Below are 14473 nucleotides of genomic sequence, written 5' to 3' on the forward strand. Positions count from 1 at the left end.
CCATTACATATCGATAGTTTTGTGTTATCGATAAGCTTGGCGGCAAATTTAAATTGCACATAAAAAGTGGTTTCAATTCCAAAATTGCGTACCAAAATACCTATAGATCGATTAGCAATAAAGTAAACCACAATTATTGTTTGATATTATATTTTATTTTGATTTGATGTCATAATCTCATAAATGCACACATTTAAATTAGACAGAGACACATAATTTGCTTTATCGTATCATAATAGTTTTACTGCTTGAATTGGTAGTATATGTGATTATCTTTCGATAGGGATGTGGTGAGTCGGTAATTTAGCTATTTCATCAAGGATGGGGCATTACGTATTCACTTTCGCGTATTCCTGTGTTTAAGCGCCGCTTGGCATAATAAATATTTAAACGGTATTTTGCTTCATTGGGTTTTATAAATATGCAATATGTTTGTAACAATATTTAATGATAATTACGCAAATAATTAAACTAAAGTGAAAGCTTTTTCCTTCAACTATACATCTTGTAAATTGGTAGTAGCAAAAACTTATAGCTACATTTACAGTAGAGTTAGGTATTAGTTGCAATTTAACTTAAATGATCTGCCGGTTCTGGGCTAGGATACAGGGTATAAAAAGTCTAAACCGCCGGACAGATACACACTTAAGCATAGGGTATTTTGTTTGTTCTATATATACAAAAATGAATTTACTTTCGTTAACATTTCATGTTAGTTAGGGTTCCTTCTCTCAAGTTTTTGGGGTTTTCGGAAACGCAGCCGGGGGCCCAAGATTTTTGGGATGGTAGTGGAGTTTTTTGTGTGGGGCTTGACAATTTGCATTTTTAACAAGTGCGCTAAAAAGTGCAATTTACTCTAGATGGCAGGAAGTGGTTAGAGATGGTCGGGGAATATGGTGATTTGGTGCAAATGGAAAACTCTTGGAACTGCTTTTGAACCAGGCTGCGAAAGTAGTGCAAGAAGTCTCATTTGTGCGGGAAAGGATGGTAATCCTGGTGAAGTGCAGCAGACCCTCGGCCAGCGTGTTCCTCCTAGTTAGTCCATCTAAATTTGGCATGTACGAAGTGGTTGGTTTATATGGCTCTTCACTCGGCTCCGGCTGAACTGTCGGGGGTGACATTCGAGTCCAGACTGGCGCAATCGGACTCCTGATCCTGGGCCTCCGAGTAGTTGGCCGCCTCCTGCAGGCGCATCAGCATGTTGAGCTATATATATACAGGTTTTATTAGTAAAGGTTTGTAAACAGATCATATGAATATCCTACCAAGGGATCCTGCTGCTCCCCGTTGGTTAATGCCACACCCTCGAGACCCACATCCTCGGCATTGATCTGTCTCAAGGGGGGCACTGAATCCGGTCCATAGGGCCAGGGATAGGAGTTCCTTATGAAGGCAGAGGGATCGTTCCAGGCGCCACCTCGTCGTCCATAGAGCTGCACTCCCTCGCGCACCGCCTCTACCAAATAGGGAGACAGGTGGTAGTTCCAGATGTCGGTAAACCACACCTGCGAGTCCTTCAGATCCAGCGGGCAGGCAAGGAACAGTCTGGGTCCGATGGTCACGTCACTGGAGCTGTGCACCTCCAGGAAACGGTTGATGTGCTGCCACACGGAGGGCAACCAGGCCAGAACCGCCGCCAGTTCCGGTTGCGGATGTTGGGTTTGCAGTTCCAGCTGGAAGAGCCGACGTCTCAGGAAACGGCCCAGGAAACCCTTCACGGGCTCCATGTGATTGGCTGTCAGGACCTGTAATATAATTTTAAGATTATGGTCAGTTTCTATTTATTTTAAAAATCTTCTGGGGTTGTATACACTTGTTACATTTAAAAATAGATAGATGGAATATATTTCTGAACCGTTTTCAAGTGTCTTACCATGGACGGTAAAACGGATTGTGCAAAATTAAAAATTGGGTGTAAGAACTTAAATTTTTTAAAAAGGAAAAGAAATACATCGTTCAGCGACAATAAAAACTTTTTCTTATCATTAGAAAACCATGATGAGTTCGGAAAGCACTTTCTGCAAAGCCCTATCGAGTGAATCGTGTTTCAATTTATGAACTTGCTGCTTAGGTAGCTATATCTTAGAATTTAACTGTATGATCGTTAGGGTTTTTTGTGTGAGTAGGTACTTTTGAAACTATAAGCTTAAAAAAAAAGCATATAAGAAATCTAATATTGGCTGATACAAATGTATGTAGTTTAGGGGGTTACTACTTACCCATCGGAAATTGTGGTGCAGCTGCAGGTTGGTGGTGTTGCAGGTGGCCTGCGACATGGTGCCAATGATGCAGGGCAGCTTGTTGGCCGGTCCGGCGCTCAGCAGACAGGAGAAGACATCGCCCAGGGCGGAGGCATGGTGCAGGTTGTCCAGAATGATCACAGAGGGAAGCTCGGAGGCTCCATTGGCGATGGCAGCCTGCTCGGCAATGTGGCCCAGATACTGACGCAGATCCTTCGAGGACTTGTGGTCAACACTAAGGGGAGATATATGCTTTAACAATCTATTTATTAGGTATAGTAGATCTAAAAGACTTACTTGAATGTGGCAATGGCCTCCGAGGGATTGCCCCTGGCTGCTCGGGCCACCAGGAACTCGGCCAGCCTGCGAGCCAGATAGGATTTCCCAGTGCCACTGGGTCCGCAGAGGATCAGACGACGGTGCTCCGTGAGCAGGCTGATATATCTGTGGACAATGCTGCGCGGGATGAGGCTGTCGAAGGCCAGACTTCCCACGCCCTGCAGGCAGATGTATAGGGTTCTCACACTGCCCACAATGTAGCCGCAGGGCAGGAGTTCCGGGAAACCCATCTCGGGACCCCTCTTCGCCTCCCCCAGATGATACGAGGTGATGGAGTCGGTGTTGAGACCCAGATTGGTGCCCGGATCAATCCGAGCCACATAGTCTTTGAAGGTCTTGCGCACCACATAGTCCAGATTCTGCCACGTCGTCTTGCCGGAGATGTAGGTGCAGGCGATGACGTACTCGTTGCAGCTGGCACTGGCGTAGTTGGACTTCCGTTCGCCCTGGGATTGGGCATCCTCCCCATGGCCATTGGCATAGAAGCCATCGAGTTCCTGCAACTCCTCGCAGTACTTGGCAAATGCCTCCGGCTGACCCAGATAACAGGCAATGGCTATCTTCTTGCCATCACACACATCCGCCAGCTCCTCGGTGGCACTGGCCATGTGCACGGGACTGGCCAGAGGAGCTGCCTCCAGGGCGGGTGGAGGAGGGGTTAAATCAATGTGGGTACTGGGACTGAGGGGCGCCACACCCACCACGCCATTGGGAGCCGGTGGTGGTGGTGGTTCGGGTGCCGGAGCCGGTGGCAGGCACTCTTCCTCCAGTTCAAGTTCCTCACTCAATCGGGCTGGAAGATCCATGGGCGGGCGATTGTTGCCATCGGCCAGGGAATAACGCCTGGAGACCTCCGAGCTGCCGGCCACCGATCCATTGGGACTGATGGCCTGGCCCAAACTGGCCTCCGAACCAGCCAGTGATCGCGTGGTCACCAGTTTCTGGAGCCGCTCGTTGTTGTGCTTCAGTGACATCATCTCCGCCCGCATCTTGTTCATCATCTCCTTGAGGCTCTCCAGCTGGGAGGCCGAACTCAAGGCCTCCAGACGAATATCTGTCAGCACAAGATCCTTCTCCCGCAACTGCTTCTTGAGGTCCTCGACCACCTGCTGATCCTCCTGCTCGATGGCATCAATGGGCTTGGCATTGTCTATGAGGGTTAAAGTCTTGGCGGGACTGCTCTGCTTGCTGTTGGGCAAAGGAGGAGCAGGTTGGGTGGCCAGGGAGGCCAGACCCAGTGGCTCACCATGACCATTGGAGAGGGGCAACTCCTGCTGCGAGTGATTGTGATGATGATGATGGTGGCCACCCACATGACGACTCGTCTTGGCGATCTTGGCATTGCGGGAGAAGGCCTTGGTGAAGCTGCTTCTCAGCCAGCCCTTCTTCTTGTTGGCCTTGTTCTTGTCCTGGGCCGCCGAGCAGCCGGAGCTGATGGAGTTCAGGGAGCACATGGAATCGGTGCTGTGTTGCCGCTGCATTCCCAGGGTCAGGGTGCCATTGTTGTTGGTCCTTTGAGCTCCCGCAGTTGGGGGCTTCTGGTCAGGGCCCGGCTGACCAGGCTGCAACCCAGCTCCCTGACCCTGCGTCTGGACACCCATGCTCTGCATGTGCGCCGTGGTCAGGCCCGCCTGGATGGACTGCTTCCTCAGCAGCTCGATGGTCTGCCGCATGTCCGTCAGCTCGCCATCCTTGCGCTCCGCCGTCGCCGTCAATTGCTGCAGTCGGTTGGTCATGTTGGACAACGATTGCTCAAAGGCGGTGACCACATGGGCCTGCAAAAGGAACAAATGGAGAGGGTTTGGGTTAAGGTGGGTTCTGGCCAGGTCTGTACAATCCATCATCGCCCGTTTTGAGCACATCTCGTTCGTGCCTCGAATGCTGAAACCCAGTGTGGCTGCTTCGTATGCAAGGCGTTCCACCCGCCACTTGCAACTCACCTCGGCCACATGACTCATGGACAACGAGCTTAGAGCCGGGCTTTAAGAACTTTTCGAAAACTTCAGTCCCTTCTCTGGAGAACGTGCACTTGGAGAACGTACCACCTCAGTTCGTTACTTCATGGGAAACCACCTATTATAACTCTACTTAAACCCTATTTAAGAACTTAATAATAAGGTGTGCGGTAGGAAAAGTTATGGCATTGGAGTTCATAATAAAGTTAAGATTTAAAGACATCGAGAAGAGGTAATTTTTATGATATAGCTATAATGTTTGAAGAGGTAATAAGGGTATTAAAAAAAGAAAAGGGTACACACTTTTTGTGCAATCACTTTTAAAACACATCTTCCGTTTTTAATTTTTTAATAAAACTGATATATTATCCATTTTTAATTTAGACAAAGTCATGGTGTTCCACTATTTCTTCGTGTGAACTTTGGAACCTACACTGGTCGGCATATGTATTTTGACAAAATAAAAGTTAAGTATACTCATAACTTGAATTTACTTCTTGTAAACTATAGGCATCAATGGAAAGGTAATTTCAATGCCGTTTGAATGATACAATACATTTCTTTACCCATTCAGTACTTATTGAAAAGGACGAATTTGTGTAAATCAACTTTGAAATTTAAAAAAAAAACTTTTTTCCTCGTCTTGAAAACTTAAATTTTTTGATGCAAAAAGTTTCTTCAAACAAAAATAATAGTAACTGCAAAAAGAATTTTTCAAATATCATTTTGCTTATATTTTTTATGATTTTTTGAAGGTGACAATGTCGGAAAAAATTTGTATGAAAAAGACAAAAATATGGCTCAAATGCCTGTTTTTAAGCATTTTCAAAAATTCATAAAAAATATAAGCATAATGATATTTGAAAAATTCTTTTTGCAGTTACTATTATTTTTGTTTGAAGAAACTTTTTGCATCAAAAAATTTAAGTTTTCAAGACGAGGAAAAAAGTTTTTTTTTTAAATTTCAAAGTTGATTTACACAAATTCGTCCTTTTCAATAAGTACTGAATGGGTAAAGAAATGTATTGTATCATTCAAACGGCATTGAAATTACCTTTCCATTGATGCCTATAGTTTACAAGAAGTAAATTCAAGTTATGAGTATACTTAACTTTTATTTTGTCAAAATACTTATGCCGACCACTGTATGTCACTTCTTGTGCATTGTTGTGTCAGCACTTTGCCATCGTTGCTTATTTTTTATGAGCCAACGTGACTGGACAGAAATAAGAGAGAACTCAGGGTAAATGCTATATTATCCATATATATACATCTGCATCAAGTTGATGAGTGCCATTAGAGAAGTTCAGAGGAGAAAAGTGGTGACTCAGAGCGGATGTTGTAATTGCCAAGGAAGTAATGAAGAAAAAGCTCATTCTCTTCCCATTGCTCGTAAAATGCTTTGATATTCCCTTGCAATTTAGCGTTTTTATTATTATTAAATTAAGCGACATGCCGGGAATTTCAAGTGCACCAGACTAATTAAATTATGAATTTGCAAACGTGATCACAACAAGTGTTGAGCCCTCCCGCGTACAATAAAAACCATGCGATTTGCATTTAAAAAACCACGTAGTAACCCTTTCAACTTTCTCCGCATATGCATATTTGGAGAAGGGCTCTGAAATCCAAAATCTGAATCGTTTGGCTGCCAACTCACGTAAGCGGAGGGCATAAAAATTGATTACGGTGCGTATGAGTAACGTGACACACAGGATAAGTCGGCACCTTCGGAAGGATGGCTTCCTACCACTTTCCGCCAGCAATTAAAACGTATTAACGGGCAATTGTCTTCTGAGCGGATAATAAAGTGGAATCCACTTCCAAGTGATTTTATTTAAGAGCACGGGCATGAAGTTAGCTTCGCCTATTAAAGCTTTGGCCCACACCGACCTTGAACCGAGAAAAAACTTTGCTCATCATCCACTGATGACGGATTTCCATCTAGAAAAAAATGTACGTCTATAGAGCGTGCCATCGCAATTTGCATAAATGAGTGGCAAATTAAAAAGCGAAACGTGCTAGATGGTTATCAATAAACAAGTGGGAAATCGAGGGAGAGCCAGAAATACAGATTTGCTGCCATTCCAGCAATTATAACTAGTTAGAATGTGTAAGTGGCTCCCTATTTGTTTTCAATTTTTCAAATGGGTGTGTTTTTTCACCGGTAGCTAATAATTTCGATGAGGTCATACCTATGTCCAGTGAACTAACTAACCGCATGCCAATGCTAATGTTGGTTTTACCGCATTAAGCGAGCTTCTATTTTCCGGAGCTGTAGCAAAGTCGATAAGTATTTAATTAAATTTTAAATTATATACTTCTTAGCTTTCGGTAGCAGCCTTAAATGGTAAGAACATTTTGCTACACAAATCCGCTTAAATCTAAAGCGGTTCGAGATTAAAGAGAAGAATTGCTTGCCACCCACTAGAGGTAAAAACATTTCAATTTGAAAAGATTGCTTGTGTATCGGCTTAAATACATCGCTTATAAAAGGCAATTTAAAGATATAATATCAGATCTTTGCTTGAAAATTATTTAAAAGGAATTTTAAAGTTAGAAAAAAGTTCTATATACTAATTATTTTATTAAATTCTTAAGAAAAAGCATTTAGAGTTTGTTTCTTAGCAGCCTATATCATATTAGGTTGACAAAGCAAAAACTTTTGATATCTTCAACTCACATATTTGTAATTAATAAAATTGTTTTAATATTTGTAGTGCTAATAAACAAAGGGACAAAGTCGAATAAAGATAAATACATATATGTGAGATGATTAAAAGGATATATTTAGGTCTGCTTTGGTACGGAGTCATCAGTTTTCGAGTCTTCGAGCTGTTTAAACTGGATCAAGATGACCAGATATGTGGTGACTGCCGAAAATATCTTAAAAAGCGTAGAGTTATCTATGGCGAAAAATCCATATGCCGTGAACTGCACCTCCTGCTTTATGCTCTTGGTTAGGAATTTGTCAATGATATTCTGATACTCCCTGCACTTGGCATATACCCTCGCCAGTATTTGGGATGTCGCGTTGGCCTTGAAAGAAGCACTCATGCTGATTAGTTGTTAACTAATCTCTGATAAATCACCTCACCTCCTTGGTGGTAAGACCACAACTCCGGGACAACAGGGCCAAAAGGGAAAAGTGTAGGCAGAGCCACGCGAAGCACCACTGCAGAATGTTGGGCGACACCATGCCCTTCGCGGTGATCTGAACAAAAAGGTTATAACAGTTGGTGGTGACCGTGTAGAATGAGTATCCCAGGAAGGAGACCAGAATCAGGTTGCAGCAATCATTGATGCCCTTGTAGATACGCAGCAGTTTGTTGTGCATGCGGTATATGAACAGGGAGTCCTCGGGGAAATGTTCCATAATAGCGGCATTGGGGTTAATATTATTATTACCATGCGCTCGCCTCCCTCCGCCTCCTTTGCGTTTATTCTGCTGCCCATAGGTGTATCTAGTCAGTAGTTCATTTATAAAATGAAATCGTATATACACAATTCTGAGCAAGGCCGATGCAAATACTATATACGTGGCTGTCAGCCCATTCTGGATGGCATAGAAGGCCAGCAGTATATAGGAGGTGGGTGTGATCACTCCTTGAACGGCATATATTTTTAACACGATGATATAAGTCTGGCAGGCGGCTATTCCCACCAAAAACTTCACAGAGAAGCCGAAGTCTTGGTTCAAATTGGCGCCAAACTGTCGACGTATCTCCTCATCCAGTTGCAGGATTTCATTCATGATCCTTAACATGCTCTTCGTATTCCGGGCACACACAAAAACAGTAAGGGTATAGGTAAGGATGCATAGTAGCAGCTCGATCCACTGGTTCACATTGTCTGTCTCCCGGTAGGAGTAAAATAATTGGGCCGATATCGGTGTAAATAAACTATAGACATTAAAGATGGTCAAGGCATGTACCGCGCCTCTTACGAAGAAGGAGTAGAACTCGTTGGTTTTGGTCGGAGGTCCCACTTCGTAATTGGACACTTGTTCGTATATAGGCATCAAGCCACTAGCCTTCAGCACGGATAATATGGTGCGAATGTCCTCGAATACGGGGTAATCATGGTTCCTTAAAGGAACAGGTCCTGCCGATGCCGTGCTATCCCTAGTGAAGGCATCCCTGTTCAGAGACGCAGTTCTGTAAGGCGAGACCCTACGCGGATACGGATGTGAACGCGTTTTTTGCTCGGGCATTTCGACTATCCAAGTGTTCGGGGACATTGCCAACGAGGCACTGACAGGAATAAACGACACGAGTGAACCTTGTTTCATTCGAGTGGGGTCTGGGTTATCTGATTGTAATCTGGGGTCACGGGTCTGGACTTCAAATGCCATTAGAATAATTGCTTATGGATATGCTTATTTATTAGACAAATTTTTATCAGACTATATACGTTTTCTCCAATAATGCTATTTTCATTATTGCTGATAATATCCTATTCTAGCTATCTTAATGTCTGCAATACAGGAAAAATGCGGCAAACACTTCAATGAACAGCAAAGAGAAGTTTTGAAAGGAAACACGCGCTTAAAAAACTAAAAGTCAAGCATTGCAGGCAGCAAAGGAAAAATGCAAATTGAGAGAAGCAAAAAACTACATTGAAATTAAAATGAGACGAAAAAGGGCGATGGCTGTTTTCCCCTAAAAAGCCCCACGCAGTGCTTGTCAAACTGTAACAGAGGGTCTAGAAAGGGGAGCTTGATGTTGCTGCTGTAGTTGATGTTGCTCGTGTGGCTGATGTTGCTGCTGTTGCTGTTGCTGTTGCTGCAGTTCATTTGCACGTTGAAGGCAACGGAGCGTAAAACGGTTATGCATCAGCTGCGAGCGACACGCAGTCAGAAAATAAAAAACAGAGATATAGGAGGGGATAAAACAGGCGGTCGGTCCAAGGGGCCACATGCTAAATGGCTAAGGCAACAGCAGAGCCCGCTGCAAAATTGCCAACTTTAATTTGACTGTCAATGTTGCCGGCAGCAGGGGGGAGTGTTGCTCTTTGCCAGTGATGCATTGCTGAATTTATAGCTGGCAATTTGCAGACACAAAACAAAGTTCAAGTTCAACGGTGGGCCACAAAGAGTTCTGCCCACCGAAACTTGTTTAAAAAGCAGCTCTTTACTGATTACCAACTGCCTGATAGCATTTACCACTTGATAAGACCCAATGACCTTCGATTAACTGAGTTCTTTGATAGTGGGTGATACAAGTAGGTCGTGTCCACTGATAAAACTAAATAAACTCAACCAGCCACCGAAAATGGCCGCTGGTGTTGCTGCTGGGTGCATAAATCATGCTGCAACAGCAACGACTGTTGCTGCCCACTTGACAATTGTTGCAGACATCAGACATCGGGCGACCATGTGTTTTCAGAGTTTCGATGTTGGTGTCGGCAACATGCCGTAGGCGTGTGCACTTTGACCTTTCCCATGATTTATGCCCCGCAAAAACAACACCAGGCAACATGCAACAGCAGCAGCCGCTGCAGCAACTGCAACACTTGACATTTGCTGGATTTACACAAGAGAAGCAAACTGTAGCAGTTGTCACAGGGCTTCCTGATTTATTATTCCACTCGGTGTGCGGGGGCGTGCCTCCACCTAATTTGCATTGGAATATTTGATGATTGATGAGGGCTTCTTCTCCGGCCTCCGAGATCAGTGAAAGTTTTCCCAAGGATGGGCGGATGCCTGGCCAGTAATGACTAATTGCAGATGGCCTTCCAAGGTCAGGTGTCAATTTGAAGCTCCGAATGGCTTTGACCTTCCTAAATTATGAATGTACATTTCTGCAATGCTGATTGAAATTTTCCGATAGTGGAAAATTAATGAAGATGGAAGCTGAAGACTCTAACCTATGTGACTTTGCCATGATTGAAAAGGCCCCCTCGTGTTTGATTGCTGATTGAGATTAGAAAAGGCTGCCTGGCATTATCAGCGGGGCATTAGCCACTTTAACTAGATAAGATAGTGTGTGCTAAATAGAAACTATTTTTAAACAAAGAGTTTCTCTTGTCCAGCACTTTAAATTGTTAAAAAAGTTCTGCACGAATTAAGTGATTTTTGGTGTTCCCGAATCAAGAAAGATTTCCTGTTTGGGATTCCTTTCAACCATTTCTGGATTCGTTTTCTCAGAGCCCATCGAATTTGAATTCTGCGACCTGCCACATAATAAAATGATTAACAAACTAATCCGTTCTGATTGTTTGTGGCGCACACAAAGTCGCGAATCGAAGTGGCTGAATAAAGCGGAACACCAAGGAAACACAGACATGACCATCGGGATCCTGAGCCGCGAGCGGAGAAAAAATAGCAAATCATCATTAAAAATCTTGGACAGCTCGGGGGAGACGGAGATCGGTGGAGAAGTGACAGCAACCCACAACGAAGTTATATCCAGACAGTCCAGTCCAGTCGAGTCCACTTTGATCCGCCGCCACAGTCTCCGCTGCAACTTCGATTTATTTCTTCGTCTTTTTTTTCTACAAGAATGGAAGACTCTGTCCCAGTGGCTGGTGAAAGATCAAGATTGCTGGCTCCATTATTTGTACAATTGCGGATTCGCCCCCACTCCTGCTGCCGTCTCGCACAAGCCGTGCCAAAAAAATAATGTTACCCAGATAAATATGCCATTTGGCTAATGGTATCCAACCGCAAACTTACGCCAACCCCATCGCATTTTTCGGTTTTCCACGTATGTGAACTTACCTGCAAAGAGAGAAAAAAGAGATTGCAAAATTAGTTGATTGCAAATAGCATAGCTGAGATGGGGAATGGTACAGGAGATACTTTTAAAGATTTAGGATTTTATCAGAGATTAAAGAGAGATTATACTTCAGTAAATGAAACCATAAAATAAGACTACAAATATTTTAAGTAAACATATAAATTGCTTATCATTTAAAAGATTTTTTTTTTCCGAGAGTAATACTTCTTGTTTTTATATTTTTTAGTAATACCCATATCCAATTTTATGATGTCTCATCAATCAAAAGATAATATTATGATGGCTTGTTTATGGACTTCAATCGGATCAACCTAAACGAGCATTTCGAAATCGTTTCGTCTGACGTTATTCCTTCGATGTTCTGGGCATTGTCACTCAATTCCTTTATCAAACACTCCCGAACAATCACAACAATGACTGGCTTTGGCTGCCCATGATCATGACGATCAATGGCCATTCAAGGGCCCTCCGTTCCCCTTTTTTACATCATTTGTATTTTTGTTTTCGTATTTTATTGATTTCTTTTAAGTCCGGAAGCCACAAGAGGCACGTCCAACACAAGAGACAATGAAGATGCAATATAATATTTGTGTGGAGCATTCAAATCAACATCTGAAAGTTTTAAGCTTGTTTACATTTCCCCTCTTTGTTGCTTATCAAACGAGAGGCAACCAAAGATACTTGGATTTGGACTTGGGTTTTGGCTTTGGGTTTGGGTTTGGGTTTCTGGTTTCTGCAGCTCGAATCTGTTTGACCATTGTTGTTTGTTTTGATTCTGGGCTCGAGTCGAATTGAGTTTACTTAGCCAACCACTGATTTCCTCGGGGAGACGCGGGTATGTATATAAATATATACAGTCTGCGAACTGACTCGTCCTTTTCCCCAACAGCTTCATCATGGTCACGTCTTTGTTTCTGAACCATCTGCTTCGTTTTTCTCTACTTTTCCAGCTTGTCTTGCGGTCGGAAACAAGTTTTCGTGTTGTGTTTTTTTTCGATGGGTTTCGGCTGTTGGTCTTTTGGGAACCCTGCCGAAGAACTACTTGTAGAAAACTGGTTTCGAGCCCCAGTCAGCCACCTGTGACAGGTCGAATGGCCACAAAAAACAGCCAGCGAACAAATGAACAAACTACAAAATCCAAACACGTGCCCAGCCCCGGAATAATTTGCTGACTTGCACAGTGAAATGAATAAATATTTATAATTTAATTACAAATTGAAAGGGGCTGCTGCACCTGAAAATCGGGAATCGTGTACAGATACTCTGGCTGTCTGAGAAAAGAAACAAACTGGCCGCCAATTGAGAAAGACACTCGGACATTCAGTCAGTTAGTTTGCTAGTTAACCAGTTTCTTTGTTGGCTCGGTGCCGCAGTTGCAATCATTATCTGCAAGATATAAAGATATTTCATGTGCAGTCGGCCACTCGCCACAATCGCCAACTTGCCATCTCGTTTATCAAAGAGCAACTGTTTTAATAAGCGATCCCCAATAGATAAAAAGCAACAAGTTATTTAAGGCCAGCCTCAGTTTGCCAATTTGTTGGCGTTTTGTCGGCCAAAAGATTTATTAATTATGCATGGCGCAGCGCTTTGAAAGTGGCACAAACGGTTGACGAACTGTCCTTGCCACAAAATAGAGTCTTTACTGGTTGAAAAGTATTCTATAAAAGGGTGTTGCATAGAGGGAGATTTCACTATTAAATTCCCAATTTTTGTGATATCACTTAAGCATTCAGGTGAGCATTGACAATATATATTCAATTGAATCAACTTTACAGGCTGTACATTAATCAATTAAAAAAGCAGCCTTTCCCCATCAAACAATCAAAATCACATCAATCATTTTACAGTCCAGTTATTCCTAATTCACGATCACCATTAAGCAATAACAATTGCCGAATATGTAAATTCCAAAAAAATAAGAATAAAATACCGCAATGAATTAAATCAATTAAAGGCAATCAACTTCTGGCTTTCAACCCATTGACTCCCCAATAAAATTTGTGATATCACCTCTTGACCACTTGCGATCAGTGCTGCCCAAACTGTCAGCAGGCGCTTGTTCACACGCCATCTGACAATTTCACTTTCCATAGTTGACTTCTTGGCCAGCTCGGGTTACCACTGCCATACTGCCAATACTGCCATCGAGGACTGGCAGCTGTTAGAGCCGCTCATAAATAAACATGAAATGAACATGAAAAACGCCTTAAAAACAGTCGGCGGCTCCGCTGGGGCTAAGCTTAAAAACCGCTTTAAAAACGCGCCAAATCGAATATAAGCAAAAAACTACTAAAAAAGAAGGCAGAGGAAAATAAACTGAGAAAACAAAAAAAAACAAACGTACTCAGCGTGCGGCATTAATGGCAACTTTATTTGTTTTGAAAGTTGACATTGATTGGACCCGCAATTGGCGACGAAGTCTCTTGGTTTTGTTGTCTTTAGTGCTGCGATATTGATGTTGGATTGCCTGTCTGAATGAGTAGGGTATATAGGGTGATATAAATGGGTATATATCTCTCATTTAATTCATTCAACATTTGACGATTTAATTGCGGTCACTGAATACCCAAGTTTTTATGTTGAGAGCTTTATTACCTCCAATCTCCTATTACTATATGTATATCTATAGATTCTAACATTTGATTCTAGGCGATCTTTGATTAAACTTTAATTCTTTTCCTTATACAAGACCTTAAATCTTTGGGATCAAAAAAGTATGATATTTGGATCTATAGATTCTAGTGTAAGAGCTAATTTTATGCACACAAACCCATGTCTATTTATTATTACTTATGATCGTTGTTTTACTAGTTACTTATTATAATTTAGATGAACATTTTGAAAACTAAAGCACTTAATTTTATTTATGATAATACTCTTTTCAGATAAATGTTAAATATGATATTGAATAAACTGATGCTGAGGTAAATTCCAATGACATTCTCATTTCCCTCAAGTGTGGATTTCAAAACCAATATCGATGTTATACCTCGACTGCATCGTTTTCATTTATCTTCCCACTGCAGGGCATTCCAATGGCTGGGCAGACCCCATCGATGTCTGATTTCTTTCGTGGACATATCAATTGCATGTTCCGCGGAATCAGGTCATCGGTTTTGGTCATCAGCAGCAGGGGCCACCGGTGCAGAAACTATAGATGTGGCTGTGGTGCTGTCGTCGTGGGATTACACTCCAG

At 42.7% G+C, this 14473-nt stretch overlaps 2 protein-coding genes across 12 annotated transcripts in view; both read right to left on the reverse strand.

Annotated features, from left to right (window-relative positions):
- Positions 1-133: 133 nt before the first annotated feature.
- Positions 134-14473, reverse strand: part of LOC119547588 (protein sickie) — a 180591-nt gene continuing 166251 nt past the window's right edge. For all 11 annotated transcript variants that reach the window (XM_037854502.1, XM_037854500.1, XM_037854496.1 and 8 more), the window contains 4 exons: positions 2538-4354; positions 2220-2475; positions 1266-1745; positions 134-1206 (listed from right to left, as the gene is read on the reverse strand). In XM_037854502.1, the coding sequence (XP_037710430.1) occupies positions 1087-1206; positions 1266-1745; positions 2220-2475; positions 2538-4354 (2673 nt within the window). In that variant the 3' untranslated portion in view covers positions 134-1086. The remainder of the gene's footprint in view (positions 1207-1265; positions 1746-2219; positions 2476-2537; positions 4355-14473) is intronic.
- On the reverse strand, positions 7203-8912 carry LOC119547590 (gustatory and pheromone receptor 32a). The gene is made up of 2 exons (XM_037854510.1): positions 7632-8912; positions 7203-7573 (listed from the first exon to the last, which is right to left on the reverse strand). Exons 1-2 carry the CDS (start codon positions 8886-8888, stop codon positions 7325-7327), a joined length of 1506 nt encoding a protein of 501 aa, XP_037710438.1. The 5' UTR covers positions 8889-8912; the 3' UTR covers positions 7203-7324.

This window comes from Drosophila subpulchrella, chromosome 2L (assembly GCF_014743375.2).
Source record: "Drosophila subpulchrella strain 33 F10 #4 breed RU33 chromosome 2L, RU_Dsub_v1.1 Primary Assembly, whole genome shotgun sequence".
In the NCBI taxonomy this organism is placed as follows: Eukaryota; Metazoa; Arthropoda; class Insecta; order Diptera; family Drosophilidae; genus Drosophila; species Drosophila subpulchrella.